This window comes from Tetrao urogallus (genome assembly GCF_951394365.1).
Source record: "Tetrao urogallus genome assembly, chromosome: 16".
Taxonomy (NCBI): Eukaryota; Metazoa; Chordata; class Aves; order Galliformes; family Phasianidae; genus Tetrao; species Tetrao urogallus.
The window spans coordinates 760,095-782,089 of record NC_136829.1 but is presented as its reverse complement, the minus strand read 5'-3'; the positions used below and the strand labels follow the sequence as shown (position 1 = coordinate 782,089).

General features: G+C 54.2%; 1 protein-coding gene across 1 annotated transcript in view; it reads left to right on the top strand.

Annotated features, from left to right (window-relative positions):
- The window catches only part of CHD6 (chromodomain helicase DNA binding protein 6), a gene marked incomplete at both ends in the record, with an annotated part of 71,547 nt that overhangs the window by 6,787 nt on the left and 42,765 nt on the right, over positions 1-21,995 (top strand). The window contains 1 exon segment of the mRNA XM_079543411.1: positions 15,796-15,851. Within this exon segment, the coding sequence (XP_079399537.1) occupies positions 15,796-15,851 (56 nt within the window).

The following is a 21,995-nucleotide window of genomic DNA, read 5'->3' as shown; positions in this document are numbered from 1 at the left end:
TTTTGGCACTTCTCTCTTCCTCCTGGGCTAGAGTTCCTGGGATGGCGTAAAGGACACAAATGAGAGGAAGCATGGAGATGATTGAGAGGGATGTCAGCTTACAGATGGTGTCTGAACTCTGGAGACTGTTCTTCAAAGTAGATTAAGCTGAGATTGTGAAGAACTTGTATCCCAGAGGGTTATAATTTATAATCAGCTGAATCCCTTGGAGGTAAGCACCAGCTGAGTTACAGCTCTGGCAGGGCAGAGCAGAGCAAAGCAGCTGGAGTGGAGGCGTGGATGCAGGCAGCACAACCTGGAGGATGTTGGCCTTAGGACCGTGGGCAGCCTGGAAGAGTCACTTCAGCTTTGTGCTGGATCAGGAGAGTTTGCTATGTTTTGAATTCTCTCCTTGTTCTTTAAGTACTCGAGAAACAGCCCCGATGCTGCAACATGCAAGTTCTTGGGCCTGTAGAACAGCACATTTGTCTGTTGCTATTGTGGGCTGATGTTTGCCAGTTTCTCTGAGGATGTATGGGCAGACCAGATACTATGAGCTGTGGGACCTCACTACAGCACGCAGCAAATCCTCAGGCCTTGGCTGTTCAGGACAGCACCTTGCTGGCTTTAGCAGAGTAGCAGGGTGTGGGCAGCCAGCCCCTGCCTGGGTGGGGGCCTGGGGCTGGTGCAGTCTCCTTGAATGTGGCAGCAGCAAGCTAGTAAGTGAAGTCTGTGGGCTGTCGTGGTGGTGCTGAAGATGTCCTGTGCTAGGAGGTGTTCTCCTGGGGTCATTTCTGCTGCCCTTCCAACCTCTGCCCTCTGCGCAGGAGCACAGACCAAGCTGAGCAGTCTTTATTGCCTGGGTTTTGAGACCTGTGGAATGGGGCTGGCGTTAAAGAGGGCTGCTCGCTCACCAAACACTAAGAACAGCTTGCAGGTCTTCAACATGAATTCAGGGCTGCCCTGCTCTGCCCACCACTGCCACAGCTTTCTAGTTCCCAAACCCTGGGACTGCAGTATGAGCCCTTATGCATGGCCTTGTTCTGCACCCTGCCTTTGGAAGGCGCAGGGAGAGCTTAAAGCTGGCTGCAGACAGCAGCAAACAGGACTGGGGGCCACCAGCGCTCAGGGCAGGTCTTGGGCATGGAGTTTCAGCTGGAGAAAACTGACAGAAACACCAGGAGGAGCAATCTTCAGAGGGACTGGGCTCTGCAGTGGGCTCGGTGTCAGTGTTTGGAGCTGCTGTGCCATCCCTGCTGGGGGTCTGCACTGCACTGTTAGACGTGCTCTTCATCCATCCACGCAGCTCAGGCTCGAGGGGCATCGAAAGTGCTTGCTAGTCTTCTCGGCAGCCCTGCTGCAGAGGCTGATTTTTATCCCAGTTCTACAGTTGGAAAGCAGAGGCACAGAGGGCTCTGATTGCCTTTGAGGAGCAGGCTGCAAAGTGGCAAAGCTGCTTTCTGACAGCTTGAGTTTGCTGTGCAGGATGTCAACAACAGCAAGAGTGGAGGATGTCTGCTTTCTGAAATGCCATCTCATTTTTGACTGGCTGCCTTGGGATAGCTCTTAGGTGCGTGGCTCTGGGGCAGCAGCCTTACCAAGGGTTCTTAGAGCTGTGGCTGTTGAGACCTACTAGGTGAGCTGTCTGTTGCACACCTTCAGCACTAAGAAAGGTGCTGTGAGCTAAATTGTGTGCCTGGTGGCATCTGTACAGGCCCTGTGACCTTGAGGGTGGCCTTGGGCAGCTAACTGAAGCCTGAAGAGTGCTTGGAGTGAAAGATAAGAAGAATGAGGAAAATACATTGAGTGCATGGGCGCTTGTTTCTGCAGAAACCTCTCTGTCTCTCCTGGTAGTTAGAGAGCAGCAGGTGCTGGGCCTGCTGTAAGGAGCCTTTGAAGTGGCCAGCTGGAACCTCAGCCCAAAAATTCAGGCTTTTGCGGTGCTGATGGTAAGACTGGCTCCTCCTGTAGGAGCCAAGCCTGGGATCCCATCTCTGACTGGGGTTACCAGGCCGGCACTTCATGCATTCTTCCAGCATGAAGAGCATGTCCTTGGAGCTGCTACTTTGCTTCTGTCCACCTAAAATTCTGTCAGGGCTGTGTTGTCAGGTGTGAGCTTTGACCCTTGGCTTCATGCAGCCTCCTTGGTGGCCTTTTCAAATGCCCATTCCTTGGGCAGGTTTGTGTGCAGTCCCCCAGGAAGCAAGAGGAGATGCCTTCGTGCTGACCAGCCCTGCGGCTGCTGAGCGTGGTGCCAGCTCCTGCAGCACAGGGCACCGTGGGCTGCAGCGTGCTGCAGGCTGCTCAGCCACAGCATTTGGAGTAGGAAGTGAAATCCTGAGAGCACGATGGAAGAAGTGGATCGGCTCCATGGTCGCTGGCATGTCTGTTCCCTGGGCACGTGATTCGTGTCCTTCTCTTGGCTCGCTGATGGACGTGCCTGGGCCTGTGAATAAGTGGAGGAAAAACATGGTGCTGGTGGCAGAGAAATGTCTAATTACGATTTGGCAGCCAGGGTAGCTTAGGGTTCATTTTGCCTATGTGGTGGCCTGGACTGAATGCCATACCAGTGTTTGTGTTTAATGGGGAGCGAAAGTCTGGAAAATGCTGTGCTTTGTGGTGGGCTTGGGCAACGTGGTGATAGGAGCTGGAGCGTGGCAACCAGCTTCCTGCAGGCTGCCTGCAGGGAGCTGCACGCCCCGAGCTCCTGGCCCTGGCCACAAGGCTGGGCAGGCTGCGCCCACTCCCTTCTCTCCCTTGTCTGCACAGGTACAGAGCTGCAGGGCTTAGCTTTTGTTTTATTTTCCTTCTGCTTTTTTGCCCTGCTGATGCTGAGGATTAAAATCCACTGCCAGAGGCTTATGAGCAACTGTGTGGAGTGAGGCTCAGCCAGCTGGTCGGAGGGCATCAACCTCGTCCTGGGAAACCTGACCCACTCCCAGCTGCTTCCCAGTGCCAGGAGTGCAGCTGGCAGCAGGCACGTCCCTGCTCTGAACCACAGGCTGCTCAGAAAAGAACTGAGAGCTGCCGCTCAGCAGCTCCGGCTCCATCTCCCTCGCTTTGGCAGCTGTGTGCTCCTGCGGCTGCTGGCTGCCTGGGCAGTGCTGCTCTGGGCTCTGCTGTGTGCCTTCAGTGAACAAAACCGAGGGGGTTCTGGCAGTTATGCAGCTTTCCTTCCCCTTGTGCTGTTGGTTTCTGTTCGCTGCTATGCTTGCTGGAGTCTCTGCAAACCCTCTGTCCCCAGCCCCGTAGCACTGCATGTCTTTGAAGTAATGGCTGAAGGTCATTGTGGTTACAATCGTGGGTTAGGAGCTGCATTTGAAAACTCTTAAAAGGAGCTCTTGCCATTTTTGCCATGTGAGCTTGATATGAGAGTCATGTAGCACAGCTGGCTGAAGGCTGCACCCACACTGAGTATGCTCCTGCTCGCTGTGTGCCAGTGCAGCATCTCGGAGCTGGGGAACTGGCACTGTCCCATATGGGACATGGCTGCTGCTCCCAGACTGGGGGCTGCCTGGGGGCAGTGTGCTGCTGAACCAGCTTCTTTGAGGATGCTGCTGGGAGCCCTGCGCTGCTGTCAGCGTTGTGTTCCTTCTACCATGGAGTGAGGAGGCCATGGCTGTTCCTTGCCTGCCCTGTGGGGTGGGATGGAGCTGGGTGCACTGGGGAGGTGTGGCTGGTAAGACTGTCACATGCATTAGTACTGTTTAATTCCCCCCAACCTTTTCTATTTATTTATTTTTTTTAAGCTAAAATATTCTAAGGACAGAAGGCTGCTGGGAGTGCAGCTCTGCCTGCCCTGGGGCTGGCCATGGTGCGCTGCTCTGCATGCCTGCCTTGGACATGTGTACACACGTGAGATGTGTTCCCACCTGGCTTCTGTTGCTCTCTGCCCTATCCTTTCTCCCCTCAGTGCTCTTCCGTGTGTCCCTGGACAGGCAGGCAGGCAGGGTCTGTGCCCCCATCCTGCTGGGGCCCGGGAGCAGCGAGGGGACCTGGGGGCAGCTTTGATGCAAAGTGCATTTGGCTGCACAGGAAGGTTGGGATGCTGGAGGGATCTGGATTTCTGCAGCTGCGTGTGCAGAGCTGGGAGGCTGCCTTGCTGTATCCTGTGCTTGGGAAGGAAAAAATGTATGCCAGAGCTGCCTTGCAGCAAACTCGCAGGCTCCCCAGCCCCCTGCCTTGCTGCTGCTGATTCTCTCTCACTAAACTACTGGGTTATTTTTAACTTGGAAGAATTACAACCCAAGATTCACATTCTCTCCCCCCAGCGGAGGGCTGGAGGCAGGATGTGGGGGAGGCACTGCGGAGGGCTGGGAACGCAGCTCACAGCCCCGCAGGATCTGTGCCATGGGCTCACGCCCTGGCAGCGCTCTGCCTGCTGGGCCCTGCGTGGCAAGACCAAGACTGCTCCCTGCCTGGGCTCTCAGCATGGCCGATGTGGAGCAGCTGCAGCCACACAAACAAGTCCTGCTGCAGTGGGCTGTGCGGAGTGAGCATGGTGTGGGGCTGCTGCTGCCACAGCCTGCAGACAGGAAGCTTCTGGCAGGGCTGGGCACTGCTGGAGCGTCCTATGGAGAAACTCTTGGGTGCCGAGATGCTGCAGGGTGCTGTGCTGCCCAGCGCAGGCGACTCTGCTGGGCCACGCCGAGCTGAGCCTGCTGGAGGCTGGAGGAACTGGAAGAGATGTTGCTCCTTCCCCCTCCCCTGACTCTTAGGGGGTTTTGCAGGTGGGTAATGCATCAGCCCCACATCACTCAGTGAGCTGCCAGGTGAGCGGGAGCCCTCTCTTGTCTGACAGTAGGGAGATGCCTTCACAGAGCCTCTGCTCCAGGCAGCTTGCAGGGATGTAGCAGCTGGGTTTCTCTGGATAGTACCACAGATCCTTGGGCTGTGAGCTCCCAGAGCCCCACCACCTGAGACGTGCTTAGGAACAGGGGCAGGTGAGGGAGTGAGAGCCAAACAGGAGCAGGCTGCTCTGAGAGCCCGTCTGTCGGCTCCTTGGTGACTAGGAGAAGGGTGCTGGTCAATCCAAGTGGTGGATGCAGGGCTGTGTAGGTCTGGAACTCTGCTCCTGCTCTGTCTCATGTGAACCCAAAAGGTTCCTCCTGCTGCCCATGTGTGGTGTGAGTATGTTGGGTAGGACAGGTGGCTGCTCCGTGCCTGGGCCTACTTGTCTACCGCAGAGGGCACAGAGTCCTGACCTGTCCTGGCCAGTGTTAGTGCCTCAGCTCTGCAGAGGCGAAAGGCTGAGGCTGCACCTAAAGCCTGACCCTCACATAAAAACAATGTGGGCTGGCTGCAGTCCTTGAGCCCAGTCAGTGCTGGCAGGATGGGACCCAGCCCTCCTGGCTCATCTCCTCTTTTCTTCCAAGCTGTGCCCAGCCACTGAGGAGATGCACAGTTCTGTGGCAGAACAGAGCTGCTGCTGAACATCAGTGATTTCACAGCACGGCTGTGCCATTCTCATCTCTTCTTTGTCTTGCTGCCTCTACAGCTCGTCCTTCAGGGCTGAGTGCGATGTGCTGTGCCTGTTTGGGATCTGAATTTTCAAGGCATCCTTTTCATAATCAAAGCTGTGGGAGGGAGGAGAGGGAGAATCCACATGATGCTTCGGAAGCGAGGGAGGCTTGCACCCCCCATCTGGTGGGAAATGTCACAGGGATATGCAGGGGTGATACTTCTCGCCGCCTCTGTGGCCATGGCCTTGGGCTGCTGCCTGCTTCTGCTCTGAGCCACTCCACATCATGGGAGCCTGGGGTGTGTTCCAGTGCTGGGTGTCTCTAGAAAGTGAGAAGAGGAGGTTTTAGTGGGTGTGTGAGTGTTGCTAGAACCCATGGTGCCTTTCAGGAGGTGCCCTGTGAGCGCTGCCAGCGCCCAGAATCCCGTCTGCTGGCACACTTTGTGCTTCCCTTGTGAGGAGCTGCACACCCCTTTTGCTCTTCTGTCTGAAAAGGATCAACAGTCTCTGGGGACGTGGTGCTTGGGTTGGTTTTTGTTATAACTGCATACGTTGTTTCCTGGTTGCAGCTTATTTCTGCAGATAAAAATCTGTTCTCTCTCCCCTTTGAAGTGGGAAACCACCTGCTCTTGCAGGCAGCTGAAAATGGTACTGTGCTGCAGGGATGTGTGTCTAATAAAGCAAAAATTTCTTGTCCATTCTCAATATGGAGCTTTCCTGGGAAAATGCCATTGCTTTCTGTAGACAGTGAGATCTCTGCTTTGTCTGAGTTTGCAGCCCTTGTGGCTGGGGATGGCAGGCACATGGCAGGGCTGTGCCCACACCTGCTGGGGGCAGCTCGGCTCCCTTGGCCACACCACAGGTGTGATTTCCCTGCAGGGAATGAAAGTTGCTCTTTGGATAAGTAAGTAAGGATAAAGTAAGGAGTAAAACTTTCTTTCTGGAGTGTCTCTATGGCAGGGGGCAGCTGATGCATCTGCTCCTGGCTTGGTCATTTGACCACAGGACTCTTGAAGGGATATTGCTGAAAATGTGCAATGTGGGAAGAGAGCTGGAATTCTGAACTTGTGCTTAGCCTGTCTGAAGTTACTGTGGGGCCTGTCCTGGGTGCTGGGTGCTGTGCCGGGGACGTGCCCAGCGGCCAGGACGGGCTGAGGGGTGCTGGGTGTATGTCGGGGAAGCGATGGGGCAGTGCTGTGCTCTGTGTTTCACTGCTCTGGTACTGTTTGCGGCTGTTGGGAATCGAGCCCCATGCTCCTGTGCCATGCGTGTGTCCTGCTGGCACCCTAAGGACTGCTGGGCTGAGCCCTGCTGCTCGATGTGATGTTGTGGGGGCACCTCTGGTGGGCGATGGGTATCCTGGTGATCAGAGGGCTTGCATCCCTTGGTTGGTTGGTTTTGGATGTGCTGTGAGATCAGCTGGAGTTCAGAAGTGAGAGCCCACCAGCAGACTCCCAGATGAGAGCGATGTGGATGGTGCAGACTCATCCCCTCGCCTGCTCTTGGTATACATAACCTGTAGGCACAGTCATCTTCTGCTTGTTAACACATGCAATATTCTGATCTCGTTGGCTGTGAAGATCATCAGACTTGTGGGCCAGTCTAATTACAGCTCATTCCCACAAGATACACTTTAATATAATTCCATCTTATGTGGTGTTGGTGCTTTGTGTGCTGGAGCTGCTCTGCACAGCTGGAATAATCCTTGTCTAGCTCTCACTGTTTTGCAGTGCAAATCTTTGCAGTGCCTCAGGCTGCCTTTTTTTTGGTAGGGTTTCAATGCGAATGAATGTTGTTTTTGAGGAAGAAAAAGTCAGAATTTGATACTTTACCTGTCCTTGTAAAAATTCAGCCAGCATCAGCAAAGGATCAGTTTCTGAAAACAAACATTTGATTTTAAAAAAAAAGCTGTTTGTTGCTGTGCTCTTATTCCCTTTGAATGAAGGTGGGCAGGATCCTGGTTCTAGGACTGCCTTGTGTTACCCTACATGGAGAAGTCGTCTTTTTTTCCGACCCAGCCCTGTTTTCCTGCTGAACTGTACTTGAGGACCCCCCTGGGCATCGCACAGGTGAAACACTTCTCCCTTCCCAGCATTTCAGGAGCCCACAGCTTGCTCTGGCAGCCCACTCCCAGGAGCTGAACAGCAGCTCTTGTCCTGCACTCCTGTCCCTTGGATGTGCCACTGGAGCCATTTCACAGACTGAAGGCTACCCCCCCCTCCCTGGGGGGCTCCCAGCAGCCTTTCCCTTTGGCAGCTCCTTTCTCTATCCCAGCCCTGTCCCTGCCTTCTGGAGGAGTGGCAGAGCCTGCGAAGCCATTTCCAGCCCAGAGGTTTCTCCAAGCCCAGCTCTCTTTGCAGCTCCCACTTGGATTTGGCAGCCCATTTCCAGCCCCTCTCCAGTTGCTTCTCTGTGCTGTCCCTTTCTCTCAGTATTACCCTAACCCTAATTTTAAAGCCAGATCTTTTGAAGAGACTGCCACGCCAAAGATTATTCCCAAGCCGTGGTCTCTTGACAGCCCATTTCCACTTTCTGTCAGCCTTAGCCATAGCTCTCATTTTCCATCTGAGCGCTAGGTGTGAAAACCCAGATGGAAGTTGTCCCAGCCCAGCTCTTTTGGCAGCCCCTTTCCAGCCATATTCCAGCGACAGCCGCAGCTCTGTGTCCCGACCACAGCACTCACCTTGCTCTCACTTTCCTGCAGAGCAGCAGAAAAGGCTCCATGACCATTGATGTGACAGTGACTTACACCCAGCCCAGCTCTCCTGGTAGCCCCTGCTTTGCTGTTGAAGCCCTAGTCCAGGCTCAGCTGTAAGCTCTATCTTCCGTCATTCAACCTTAACTATTTTGTGGGAAGCTGTTGAGAAGACCCTTGCTCAAGCAAAGCTTTCTGCCAGTGCTGTGCTCCTGGCAGCCCTCAGCTCCCTCTGACAGCTCCTTCCCTTGCTTTCCTACCAGCCCCCAGCCCCAGTAGCCCGTCTCTAGCTGAGCTGTAGGGACAGCCTCTGAGTGATTTCCTGGACTGATGCTTTCTCAGGACTGAACATTGGACCAGACCTTCCTTATGAACTGTTTCTGTGAGCCCAGGTCATTCCACAGCCCCCTCCTTTGTTCTGGTGAGTCCTTTCCAGCCTCATTTGCATTGCAGCTTTTGGCTTTCCCTCAGCCCAAAGGTGAATCTTATATCTGAACCTGAGGGCTGAGCAGGGGCTGCTGGAGGGAGGCTTCTCCCAGCTGCCTGCTTGGGCTGCTCCCACTTTACTTTGACGCCTAAAATGCCACATGTATATCTCTGGATATTTCTTTTTTAAACAAGTCAAAAACCCTTTGTTTCAGAATGAAGTCTCAGAGGGAACTGTGCATTGTGAACTCCTATTTTTCCTCGTGCTCTTGGGGAAATGCAGCTCAGAGCCTTTCCGCATGCAGGGCAATGAAGAATGCCTGTTGTTGTATGAAGGTGCCTCTGTCTGGGTTTGGATCCAGGCTTTGAGTCTGGGTGCTGCTGCTAGCATGCAGCAGGGTCAGGCAGGGCTTCTCCTGTACTGTAACAGCAGCTTGCAGTTCACCTGTCAGTGCTTGTGCAGCCTTCCCTGTAGTGTTCTTTTGGGCTTTTGAGTGCTTCCGCAGCCATCCTTGATTGCCTTCTGGGGAGAGCCTCTGCCTGGGGTGCAGCCGGTGCCACTGAGCGAGGAAGAAGCTCCTGAGCTGGCATCATGTGTGGTCATAAAGAATGTCAACAGCTTCATGGGCATGATGGATTTTGCAGCCCGTAAAGCAGTTTTAGAGCTCTCGCGTGGCTGTTAGAGGTGACCTGTGCAGGTTTCATGGCAGAGGAGCCAGAAGTGGGTTACAGAGGGTGAGGGGTGCGGGTGCAGGGCTGGCGCTGCCTGTGCTGGGGCCGGGTGCACCGCAGGTGCTCCAGGATGGTAGAGTGGGCACCAGGGGAACAGGATGGGCAAAGGGTTGAATATTTTGTTTTCCTCATGTGAAACTGCAGCATCCTGGGTGTGCTGGAAAATGGTTTCAGAAAAGCAACTCTCTCTTTGAAACACATTCATTTTCTTAGAGAGTGTGGCATGCTGAGAGCTCTCCCTCCTGCCTGTCCGTGGTGGGAGCACAATTGCCGTCCTCTGACCCAGCAAAGTGTACAGAAAGGCAAAGATGGCCCTGGAGTGATCTCCACAGCTGATGGAGCCATTGAAGGAGGCAGCAGCTGAGCTGGGCACAGCACCGTGCTGCCCTTGAGCCTGGTCCCAGCCATGGTGCATCCCTCCCGCTCACAGGAGCTGTGCTGGAGCAGGGGTTGTGCAGGCTCTGTGCAGGCCTTGCTGGAGCGGCCTTTAAGCTCGCTGTCATGTGAGGTGATGAGTATTAGAAATTCCTCTTCTGCAGTGAAATGAAGCACATTCCATACTGGAAGCAGGGCTGTGGGGTAACGCACAGTGCTGTTGGAGCTTCGTGTGCTGCTGTGCTGCCTCAGGACTTGTGTGGCCCGGTGCAGCACGCGGCTTCCTGGCAGACCAGCGCAGCAGAAAAACGCCGCTTAACATGGCTGCAGACCATAGCAACGTGGTATGTAAATGAAATTCTTACTGAAGAACATTCCTTGTGAGTTTGTTATCCTTCAAGTTTCAAAATGAGACAAAAAACGTGCTTATTCCATAAAACTGCGGGACTGCTTTGGATGTGGACTTCGAAGCTGCTCTGAAATACATTTGGACTTACTGAGATCCGTTTGGTGCTGAAGGAGGCCCTGAAGAGCTGCGTCTTCTGACACCAAGGCATCCTGCACTGGAGCACAGTCTCTGCATTCCCAGGATAAAGAAACGCCGCTAAGCCCTCCCAGATTTGCCCCGCTTGTTTTCAGGCAGCCTCACCGACTCCTGTAAGCAACAAATGCACAGTGAAATTGCTGATTGCAAGCAGAGGTTTGCTGCGGAGGTCTGAGTGGAGAAAGGCCTTGTGCCTCATCATTTTCAGCTTCAGAGGACTCTGGCTTGTGGCCAGCCTTGCTCTCAGTGCAGCCCCAGGCACACAGCATGGTGCTGGGAGCCGGTGCCCGTGGCTCCTCCTGGCTCTGTGGTGTGGCTGCTGACCAGTTTGGCACAGGATGATCCCAGAGCTGCAACCCGGGTAATTCCACACGGCTGCTACTAACAGAGCTTCTGTTACATGTCTGCTCAAACAACCACGTGCTTCACTTCTCTGGTTCAGAGCTGCTGTAGGAGCCAGAAAGGATGCACTGCCTGTGGAGCTGTGGAACCCTTGCCTGGCAAGTTTTGGCTCGCTGGTGGAGTACTGCAGGGCTGAGGTGGGAGCTCCCCAAGGGCGGCAGCACAGAGCAGCTGCAGGAGCTGTAGTGGTGCAGTGGGTGCTGCAGAGTGCAGCTCCTACTTCCAAGAGTGCCTGGGTGTTGGCTGGCATCTTTGCTGCTGCATGCAGGGATGGATGTTGGATACTGCTGAGTACCTGCTGCTCCAGAACATGCCAGCTCTGCTTTGCCCAGGTGCTTCTTATTCTCCTTCTGCAGGCTGGGTGCAGCAGTGTGCATCTCCTAACTGGACATCGAGTCATGTTGCTGCTGCATGTGAGAGTGGAGTGTGTTGCCCAGCCTGTGCATCGGTTGCAGATCACTTGGCGACGGGTGCGCGCTTGTGTGTGTTTTGTTTGCCCTGTGTGAGGCTGTCAGCAGATGGTGTTCAGTGGGCAGGAACCTGGGTGTGGAGACATTGTGCGGTAGAAAGTTTGGGAAGGCGCTTTGGCAGTTGTGCCAGGATCCCCTCTTGACATGCAGTGGGACATAGGCAATGGCAATCTGTCTGTCCGTCAGGTGCAGTCCTGGCAGCAGCCCCAGCAGCAGCTTTGGCTTTGTCCTAGTGAGTCCTTGTGCTTCCTGGGGCTCTCCCTGCCTGCTGTGGTCTCCTAACATTGTTGTTCTGTGACTGTGGCAGCACAGATGTGTCGGCATGCTGTCTTGGTGCTGCACGGTGTGTCACAGCCAAGGCTCTGCGCCCTGCAGGCAGCAGCCTGGGTGCCTTGTGAGTGTTGTGACAGGGTCTAGCCTGGGGCCTCACCCTGTTACCATTGTTGCCTTCCTCTCCAGACCTACCTGAGGCATTTCTGAAATGCGTGTTCAGTTTTCTTCAGTAGCTGTGCACAGTGCAGTGGGTTTTGGAGCAGGGAAGATATGTTTCTTTTTGGCTTTACAAATCTGGGCCATCTCCAGTTCTCCGTGCCTCTGCATTCGGTGTATTTTCAACACTCCTTTTTACTTTTTCCTGGTGCTCATCTTGAGAATCTATTCTCCCGTTTCTAAGAGGGTGCCATGCGGGGATGTGCACTGTTGGAGCTGTGTGCACGGAGCTGAGAGGTGATCGCTCCCTGTACGAGCCAAAATAGGTTTGTGCTGGCAGATCAGAGCGCTGTGTGTGTCTGCAGGATGCTTGGAGCTCATGAACCTCAGCCTCCGCACTGGGAAAGTCAGACCTTCAGCTGCAGAACAGAGCCCGGCCACTCATGTGAGGAGCCCAGAGAGGGGAAGGGCACACGGCCACTGCTTGGTCTTGGGGTGGTGTTGGTTCAGATGTGGAAATTGCCGATCGTGTTTCTGGTTTGTGCACAAATGCTTCAGCTCTTGGAGAGGCATAAGCAGGCGTGCCAGGAAGTGCAGGCATGATGTGGGGTCAGACTGGTGTAAGGGATGTTGTGCTCTTGCAAAACAATAAGAATAAATACCAGGGAAGATGCTGGTAACCTGATGTGCCCCAAATTGTGTAACTGCAGACGTCACTGCTCGCAGCAGATACTTTGTAGAGGCTGTGCCACCGCGGGATGGGCTGCTCGCATAGAGGGTCAGCACAGCTCTTGGCGCCGCTTTGCTGCTCTCTTCAAATACAACCGGACTGCTTCGAGCGCCCTGCAGGACCTGCTGTGCTGCGGGAGATGTCTGGCCTGGGGTGGCCATGCCTGCTGGGCTGGCAGCACTGCTGTGGCACTCGTGGGCGCAAAAGGCAGAAAAACTTGAGCGCAAAGTGAGAGCTGCCATTTGTGATGGTGGCAGTAAAGCTGAATCTAGTAGCCTGGAGCCCTTAGATGAGGCGTAGTGAGAACATGTTGATCTCCATATGAAAACCGTAAGCTCATTTAGAAAATTGGGCTGCCTCTATTGAGATTAGAGTTTCTCTTTAATCTGCAAATACTTAATTAGCATGGAAATGGCTAGCTAAATGGGGCTGGCGGCGTATACATCCACATGCCAGAGTGGTGGTGCTCCTTGGCAGGTGGTGGTGAAGCTCCAAGGCCAGGCGAGGCGCTCAGGCAGCAGAAACTTTAGAGCACGAGGCCATGCACAGAGGTGGCCCTTACCTCCCCTCCAGTTTGGCCCTGGCGGGTGATGGTGGGTCCATGGGATTGTTACCAAAAACTGTAACCAAGAAAACTCTCCAAACCTAATGATAGTTTAGAAAGCTGACACTGGATTGTTACAGTGCTGGGTGCGTGGGGATCTCGCCACAAAGCATGCACACCCCAGAGCTAAATCACCCTCATTATGTACATCTAAGTCTCTGAATTTAAGTCTTTGGTATCAGAACATTTGGAACATGTGTCAATGGCAGCTCCCTGGTGTTTGGATTCACACATGGCTGCTGTGGCTCTGGTCAATGGCCAGCTCACACAGCCAGGAGCGCATCATGCCCGTTGCTGCAGGACCTGCAAGGACCAAGGGGACGGACTCCTGAGTGGGCAGCTCTGAGTGTCAGGAGACCAAGCACTTCTGCTGATGCTGGCAGTGACTTTGCTGGGCTTTTCCTTATGCTGGAAGGGCTTTGCTCTTTGTCAGGACTGATATCTCTGTTAAAGCTGTCTCCTCTGGGACTAATGAGCATCTCAGCTTTGATTTTCCAAGACAGATGTATACACTGGCTTCAGTGCTGTGGAAATCAGCTGGGTGTTTTGTAGGGCTGGTGTTGGGTATCTGCTGAAATCAAAAGCCAGGGCATAGCAGACCTGAATGTGGGCTTGGGACTGCTCCTGAGCGTGGCATGGGCTTGGTCAGCACAGCTCTGTCCTGTGGCTGTGGCCTGTGGGGACAGCACCTGGGCTGTCTCCATGCCAAGGTGCGTGCCCCTCGTGCTTCGCAACATTGGTCACAGAGAAATATTCAGTGTCCCCTCCTGTCCCTGTGCCCATTCAGAGCCTGCCAGCAACAGGCCAGGCCCTTGCCGGCCACTGCTGTGTGCCAGTGCTGCTGGCTGTGGCCAGCACAGGGCTGGGCCGCTGCCATGCCTCCTGCTGCCCTCCGGGTTTGGGGCTGCCTGTGCTCTGCCATGCCATAGTGAGCTTTAGGAGTGCTTTTTGGTGCTAACTTTTCCCTGGGAAAAGTTGCTTGTGGAAACTGTGTGCGCATATTGTGCATGCAGCAGAGTCTGCCTGCTCTCTGGGGAAATGAGACATCAGGAATGGGCAGCCCCAAGCAGTGCTGGGGTGATGCTGGAGGGGGGCTGGGCTAGTGGGAGGTCAAGGTTGATGGCAGCGGGGCCCAGCCTCCAGTTGGGCTCTGGAGCAGCCACTGACTATGTGGACATCTTGCACGTCACTTCCTGGCATCCCCCTGCTCTCATGTTCAGCTGTTGGCACTGCCTGTGTCTAAAGGAAGCTGTACAGAATTTGGAGATTGTGCTGGTACAACACTAAGCGTGTCTGATCCGTAATGTATCATGTTTGTTTTATTTAAATCAAAGAACATGAAGAGCAGGAAGAGAGTGCTAGTGCCTTCAAGAGTTGGAGAGCCCAAATCCATCTTCTGGGCTACCTTGAAAGAAAATCTGTGAAGGAGGAGCTGGGAAGCAGAGCAAGGACTAAAAGCATCTCCAGTCTGGGGATGTGGACCGGTACAGTTTGATGGTGAGGAGTGGTCAACTGAGAGCCTTGGAGCCTCCTGCAGCTCAGAGGCCTCTGAAAGCTGAACCTATCACAGATTTTAGCATTTCTTGCTCTGAGTAAACCCTTGGGTTGGGGCTGCTCTTTACAGGATTGTTTTGAACTGCAATGGCTGCTCAGCGTGATACTTCTGCCTGAGCCTTCATGGCAGCTGTGCATGTCTGCCCAGCCTCCTTGTCCTCTGGGCCTTCTGGGCCATGTCTTGGTGGACGTATGATTCTGACAGACTTGGCTGTAAGGCACGGAGAATTTCTGTACCATCCTCTCCAGATGTCATCAAAATCCTCACTGCTCAGCTGGTGGCACTTGGATGCCTTTACTGCCACCAAGCTTGGCTTCTCCATGGTAAATACTGGCCTGGTCTTTGCTGCATAGCCAGGATGGGAATTGGAAGCCTTTGGTGGTTCTTCCTGGTGTGGCAGGGTTGAGCTGAGGAGTCTGGGAAGGACCAACATCACCACATGGGATTGATCTCCTTGGATGCCTCCCACATTGGGCTCTTGCTCTGGGAGGAGTCCTAGCAGACCAAAGGAGAGCAGTTGCTGTGGGTTTTGGTAATGTCTTTTGCCAGCTTGGAGCCTGTGCTGGGCAGGGAGGCTCAGCATGGGTGAGGGGAAGGATCAATGGTCTGTGGTGAGCCTGTGTGCCGTACTGTGTGGAGTGGGGTTTGTGCTATATGGGAGGCAAATGAGACACATGCTTGTGGAATTTGTGTCTTAAATGCTTGTCAAATGTTTCTGGGCTCCTTGGCTCCCATTCCTGGTGCTGTGGGAGCAGACAACTGCTGGCCCTTCAGCAATGTCTGCTGGAGTGGGGGCTCCCACAAGGCCTGTCAGCTTTGTTGGAGCACCATGGAAAGGCTGCGTTGGGAGGATGTGGAGCTGAAACTACGCTGTGTCCCCTTGACTGTCCCCATGGTGAGCAGCTCCAATCCCGGGAGAGCAACATGGAACTCAGGTGTGCTTCCTGCCTGCACCCAGCTGTGGGAACACAGGAGTAGCCCTGGCCCCCAGGCTTGCTGGGCTCCTGCATCCTCTCCAGGATTTCACGCTCCCTTCGGTGCAGCTTGGCACAGCCAGTTGGTTTGCTGCTTCGCTTTGCTGCTGCAGAGCTGGCAGCATCTGGCAGGTCTCTCAGGGCCTGGTGTGGGGTTTGGGTGGTGGTGGTGGTGGTGGGGTAGGGGGCAATTCTGCAAGTCCCAGGTGCTCCATTTTGTGCTGGGACTTGAGAGTGAGGATGGGTTTGGGTAGCACTGAGTGTTGCACAGGGTTGTGTGGCCGTTTCACTGCTGCCTTACTGCTCTAAGTGGGACTGGGGTTTGCGCAGCCTCTTAGGGGGGTGATGTGGAAGATTTTGAGTGCCTTGGGATCACCAGTCTTTTTATTGTCAATTTGTTGTTGTATTGTGTCTTACAGAAATAACATTCATCCCTGATTTGATGATAATGAAAATACAGAAAAAAGACAAGCAGGTTTGTGACCCTCTCTCCTTCTCCTAACTCAGCTGGTGAGGCGTCGGGAGCTTGTGCTGTATGGTATTGCAGTGGATGTGTGGTGGGAAGGGGACGAGAGAGAGATTGCTGCACTTCCAGCAATGGCCACAGCTCAGGATGCTGAAATTTGACCAGAGCTGCAGCCTAGAGTGGATAAATCTTACTTGGGTGATTAGGCACAAAAGGATTTGTGTTCATTGATGTAAATGCTCTTGGTTTGGTCCTGGTGCCTGTGTAGAAGCAGCCCTTCTTTCCTCCCAAGTCACTAGTTCTGGTTCTTATTTGAATCTCATCACGCATATATTACAGAAATGCATGTTTGCTGTGATTGCTGCTAATAACGTAATGCCCCGGGGCTGACACTACTAGGGAGGCTGGGGACCAGCACATCTGCAGTGCTGCAAGAGCTTGGCCAGCAAATCTTTCCTTGCTCAGAAATAATCCCATCCCACTGAGCTGCCACTTCCGAATTGCTGCATCAGAGCGTCACTACCTGCTGGTCCCAGAGGAGATTTATTAGCCAGCAGTCTTTGTATTAACTGTGCGCACAGGAGAACCTGACCATCGGTGCTCTGGGAAGAGGAAGGGACCTGTTACAGCAGACGGACAGCAGGGTTGAAATATGGCTGGGGCTGTAGAATAGCCCACTCTACTCTGAGCTTTTTTGTGCCTGTGCTGCTTTAATGGGAAACCACGAAGCTGAACACTGAGCTGAGGGACGGATCTGCTGAAGAGCAACAACTGGTGCTGCTCCTGCTGTGGAGCAGAGCTCGGTGCTGCTCAGGGTCATGCTTTGCTGCTGTGGCAGATTGGCAGGGAGGAGGAAGGGGGAAGGATTTGGAAAGAGTGTGTGGCCATGATACAAGGTAGTGGCTTGTGGAGGAGATGTGTGTGTGCAGTAGGCTGGTATGGCAAGGAGTTTAATGACTGCATGTCCCAAAGGTGCTGTGAGGGGGCAGAGCCAGCCTCAAGCTGAGGGTGGGAGTACAGCAGGACTGGGCTCTGCTGCCTGATGGGGCCTTGGGGCACGCTTATGTGAGACCCGTCTGCCAGGTAGGAAATTCCCACACTTGCGTAGCAGCTTTGACTGCTCTGTAAATGGGATTGCTGAAATGATGTGGGGTTTGAACGCTGCAAAACCATCCTCCTCTCACATTTGGAGGTTTTTAAATAGCTCAGTTGTCAGTGCTTTGTGCAGCTGTCCCTGCAGATCAAATCTGGGAGGGAGATAAAGGCAAATTAGCACGAGGAAGATGTAGGGTCGAGCCGTCCATCTCCTGTGCTCTGAACCAGCAGCAGCATGGGATATTCCTTACAGCGTCACGGAGCGTGCTGCAGCATTCCCCAGCTCATCAGTTCCACAGGAGCAGTGCGGGGACGTCCCCTTCCTTGAGGGGTCTGTGCAGCACTAACAGCTGCCAGGGTGAGCCCTGTGTGTGGGACGAACCTGCCGCTCACCTGCGGGATTTTGGCTGGGCTGTCACCCTGCAGGCGGCTGTTTGGGGCCGCAGGGAGCTGCAGGAGTTGGCAGAGTGCTCGGCACCCTTTGTGTTGGTGACAGATGCTGGGAGAGCTGTTGGCTTCCTTTGAAGTAGGTTGAAGTAGGATGTGCCTTCTGCAGGCCTGGCAGGACAGCTCCAGCCGAGAGGCCCTGCTTGGCGGTCAGGGCCTGCCTTGGTGTGACTCTTCTTCCTTAGCAGTGCCTGAAATTCTGGGGGTTTGTCACCAGGCTGTGACTAACTTGTGAAACAGGTTACCTCCCTCCTGACTGGTAGTGCAGCATGCTGGAGTATCTTGTCCATTGGCAGAGCAGGAGAAGCAGCAGGCCGTGGCACTCACACCTGCAGCACTGCATCCAGCCCTGGGGCTGCCGTTACAAGAAGGACGCAGAGCTCTGGAGCAGGTCCAGAGGAGGCCACAGAGGTGCTCAGAGGCTGGAGCACCTCTGCTATGGAGAGGCTGAGGGAGCTGAGGGTGTTTGCCTGGAGAAGAGAGGACTCTGAGAAGACCACCGAGCGGCCTTCCAGTACTTGAAGAGAGCTTATAAAAGCTCCATCTCCATCCTGTTTGCACAGTCTGATAGTGATGAGACAAGGGGGGTGGCCTTAAACTAAAAGAGGGGAGATTTAGGTCAGGTGTGAAGAGGAAGCTCCTTACCCAGAAGTGGCGAGGCCCTGGCTCTGCTGCCCAGAGAAGTTGGGGATGCCCTATCCCTGCATGTGCCCAAGGCCATGGCTGGGTCCTGGGCAGCATGAACTGGTGGGGGGCAGCCAGCCCACAGCTGGGGTCTGTGAGGGCCATTCCCACCCAGATATGCTGGGATTCTATGATTTCCTCTGAGGTTCAGTGGCTGTGGCAGCTCCATCCAAGCCTGGGCTGTGCTCCCTACAGTGTCCTGCTCCCTGGGCACCAAGGGCCCTGCTTACTTTCTGCCACGTTAGCAGGGACTGCTCCTACTAATTTCTGCCAAGCTCTGACTTGTTGAATAACCTGGCAAATACTGAGCTAAGATGTATCCAGTGGTGCCTGTAAATCACTACAGGTGCGGTGGAAATGGCCCTGTACTGCTTGGAGCAGCATGTTATAGCGGAGCAGCATGTGTCTGTGTTTCCTGCGTGCCCTAGGAGTTCTTCTGGTTTGAGCCCAGGTGTGCAGGGGAGGCTGTGGGGGCAGGTGGGAACAGCCTGGGACTGGAGACCACAGACTGGAGGCTCTGCTTTGCCTTTGATTCCAGTACTCCCTGCTTTCCCCTGGATGCTATGGGTCTTTTTTATTAAACTTTGATGTTTCCCCTACTGCAGACAATGTCAAGAGCCATTAACAGAGCTCACCTGATGACAGCAGGACATCGTGCAGGGGCTGGGGAACCCTATGAGTGTTTGTGGTTCAGTCCCAAGCTGTGTTCCTGGGCTCCTGCCATTGCCTCAGGTGAGTGGGGAGCAGTGGGGATGCCCTGCTCCTCCCACCAGCCCCCACGGCCCCCACCCTGAGGTGCTCACCCCACTGCTGCACATGACTCCCTGCAGGGCCCACGGCTGCTGCCTCCCCGTGCCCATTGCTTGTGCTGGCTGTGCTCCCCGGCCGAGGGCTGTGGCTCACAAAATGCCTTGGGAACAGAGCCAGCCTCCACCTCCGTCACGCTCATCCCATGCCGGCTGCGGAGCCTGCTCAGAGACATGAAGACATGACAGAGGGTGGCACTTTGGTATTTTTAGCTTCTGCTGCATTGCATTAAGAGCTGGGAACAAGGGGTGTGGACAGTCGGCGAGAGGATGCACCAGGCTGTGCTGTGCCGCCGGTGGGACTGCAGCTGCTAACAAGAATGGCTTGACAGCCTGTGGAAATGCTGCATGTGGGAAAAGCTGCCTTCTGGACCCCTCTGGTGCCCTGTGACCGGCCATGGGGACAGGTGGGCAGAGCTGAGCACGGGGCCCATTGGCTGGGTGCCATTGGTACTGCAGGGAGAGGCAGCTGGTAGGGGTGTGGATCAGCCCCTTGGTATTGGGCTCTGCTTTAAGAAACCTGTGCTGGACCCTTTTGCCATGGTCCCTGTTGATGCTCCCTGTGTAGGACAGGTCTCTGCAAGGTCCAAGCCAGACCTGGGGGGTACCCCCGTGTTCTTCTCCTGGAGGCTGCAGAAAAAGGGCACTGAATCGTGCTGGGGTTTACAGGGCACTGGAAACAAAGGACAGCGTGTGGCACAGCTCCTGCTGCTGGCTGCAGTCCCACATCCTGCAGGAGCACACTGTGTGGGTGCCGTCTAACCAAGGGAGCTGTGGGTGATGCCCTGGAGAAGGGCTGGCGAGGTTCTCTGCTTGGTGCCCACCGCTGCCTCCCTCGGGGCTGTGCATGAGGGGGGCCCAGTCCAGCCGCTGCCATGGGCTGGATCCTCTGCTCCCTGTGCAGGTGCTGGGCTGGCAGTGGGTGTGTACCAGCTGTGCCCCCTTGCCCATCCTCACAATGCTGGGCCGTGGGTAGCCCCACTGCTGCCCCTCTGTCGTGCTGCTTTCCCTCAAGTCCTGAGTGAAATCAGGGGAGTCGAGTCAAGCTGTGGCTCCTAATGAAATAAACTGATTTCAAGTTAAGGAAATGCACCATTAAGGCCCATCCTGACCTTGGCTATGCCCTCTTATGGGGTTATGCAATTATGAGTGCTCTCCGTTAGCCCTTACAGCTCTCTGGGAGGATTTAAGCACTTCTTTGTTTCTGACTTTGTCAGAATGTAGGAGAAGACTGCGTGCTGCTGCTGGGGGAATTCCCTCCATCAAATGTGATTTGTGAAAGGTTCAGCTGGAAATTAAAAAAAAAAAAAAAAAAAAAAAAGTGTCCAAACTATGCACAGAAGTGTATCCAGAAAGTGTAAAATCATTGAAATCATTGCAATCCTCACCATTAAAAAAGCAAAAAAACCCAAAAACAACATGGAGAAATAATTGAAAGGGACAGTCCTAAAGATAAACGTGGTGCAGGGAAACAGGAAAAGGGGGAGGGGTGCTGGGGGGAGTTCTGTACTTCCCCTTCCCCTCCAAAATATCCCAGGAGGAAACAGCAGAGCTCACCTGGTCACTCAGCTACAAAAGATGTGTGGAGGGCTGTTGAGTATAAAAAGATGATATATATATATTTTTTTTTTAATTAAAAAATTGTAGCGAGAAAAAGGGCACATACTGGGAATTTAAAATAAACCCGTAACAAGGCAGGGCTAAAAATATTTTTAAGGGTTGCTTGCTAAAAGCATGAATTCTAATAATAAGTTCTTTGAATATCTCAAGACCATGGTGTCTTTAGGAGGAGCTGTGCTTGGAGAGCAGCTGGTGGCGCGTGCACAGGGATTGCCTCAAATTACAGCTAACGTGGCAGAAAGTAGGCAGGGCCCGTGGTGCCCAGGGAGCAGGGCACTGTAGGGAGCACAGCCCAAGGATGGATGGAGCTGCCACAGCCACTGAACCTCAGAGGAAATCACAGAATCCCAGCATATCTGGGTGGGAAGGGCCTCCACACCCCCAAGCCGTGGGCTGGCTGCCCCCCACCAGTTCATGCTGCCCAGGACCCAGCCATGGCTTTGGGAACCTGCACCGCTGTGGGTTTAAAGTGAGGATGAGGTGAGTGCACCGGTACGTTGTGCACGGACTCTGTGCTGCTGCTGAGCGCATTCCTCACCAGGTGCTGTTAAAGGAGGTGTGCCGTCCTCTGACAAGAGGCCTCTGTGTATGAATGGTGGGTTAAAGAACAGGGTCTGTGTGTAGGAGAGCTCTTGGCTCTCGAGTGGTAAGCACAGGTGCAGTGTGCAGCGTGCTGTTGTGGTGCGTGGTCCTCCTGCTGTGAGTATGTGAGGCGGTGAGATGGAGGCAGAGTTGGGAGAGCTAAAGAAAAATCTTGCCAAGTAACACATAGAGGTACCACCGTGTCATAGAGTCTCAGCACAGCTGGGATGGAAGAGACCCCCCCCAGCCATGCAGTGTGCTGGCTGCTCCCCAGCTCAGGCTGCCCAGTGCCCAGCCATGGCCTCGGGCACCTGCAGGGATGGGGCGCCCACAGCTCTGGGCAGCAGTGCTGGGGCTGCACCGCCTCTGGGTAAAGAGCTTTCATTAGCACCTGACCTAAACCTCTGCTTTTTTTGTTTAGATTCCTTCTCCATTGTGCTGTCACTGTCTGCTTCTGTGAAAAGTCAGCCTCCCTCCTCTTATATGCATGTTCTTTTAGGGCTTTCCCTGCTTCTGGAGGAGGTTGTAAAGCACTGGAAGAAGATTTGGCTTTGCTTGCAGTGATTTGCAAAGGGAGAGAGAACAGAGGTATATCCTCCTGCTGCGTCATGGTCCATCTTCAGTGATGGGTGCTTTCCTGCTGCCAGCTCAGATAGGTGGTTTAGAGGTGGACCAGCTGGTGTCCATGGAGAGGGAGGCACCTGTGCTGGAGCTGGGCAAGGAGCTCTGCAGGGTAAGAGCAGAGCAAGTAGGGAATGGGACAGAGAGGGCAGCAATGAGACGTTTCTTTGTTGACCTTTTTCGCCTGTTGAGAACCTGGAGCCAGGCAGGAGGGCAGCAGGATTAAAGTAAAATGAGTGTGTTTTCCCACATCTTACCTGTTGGTAGCACCAAATGCTGCTGGGCACTTGGAACCCAT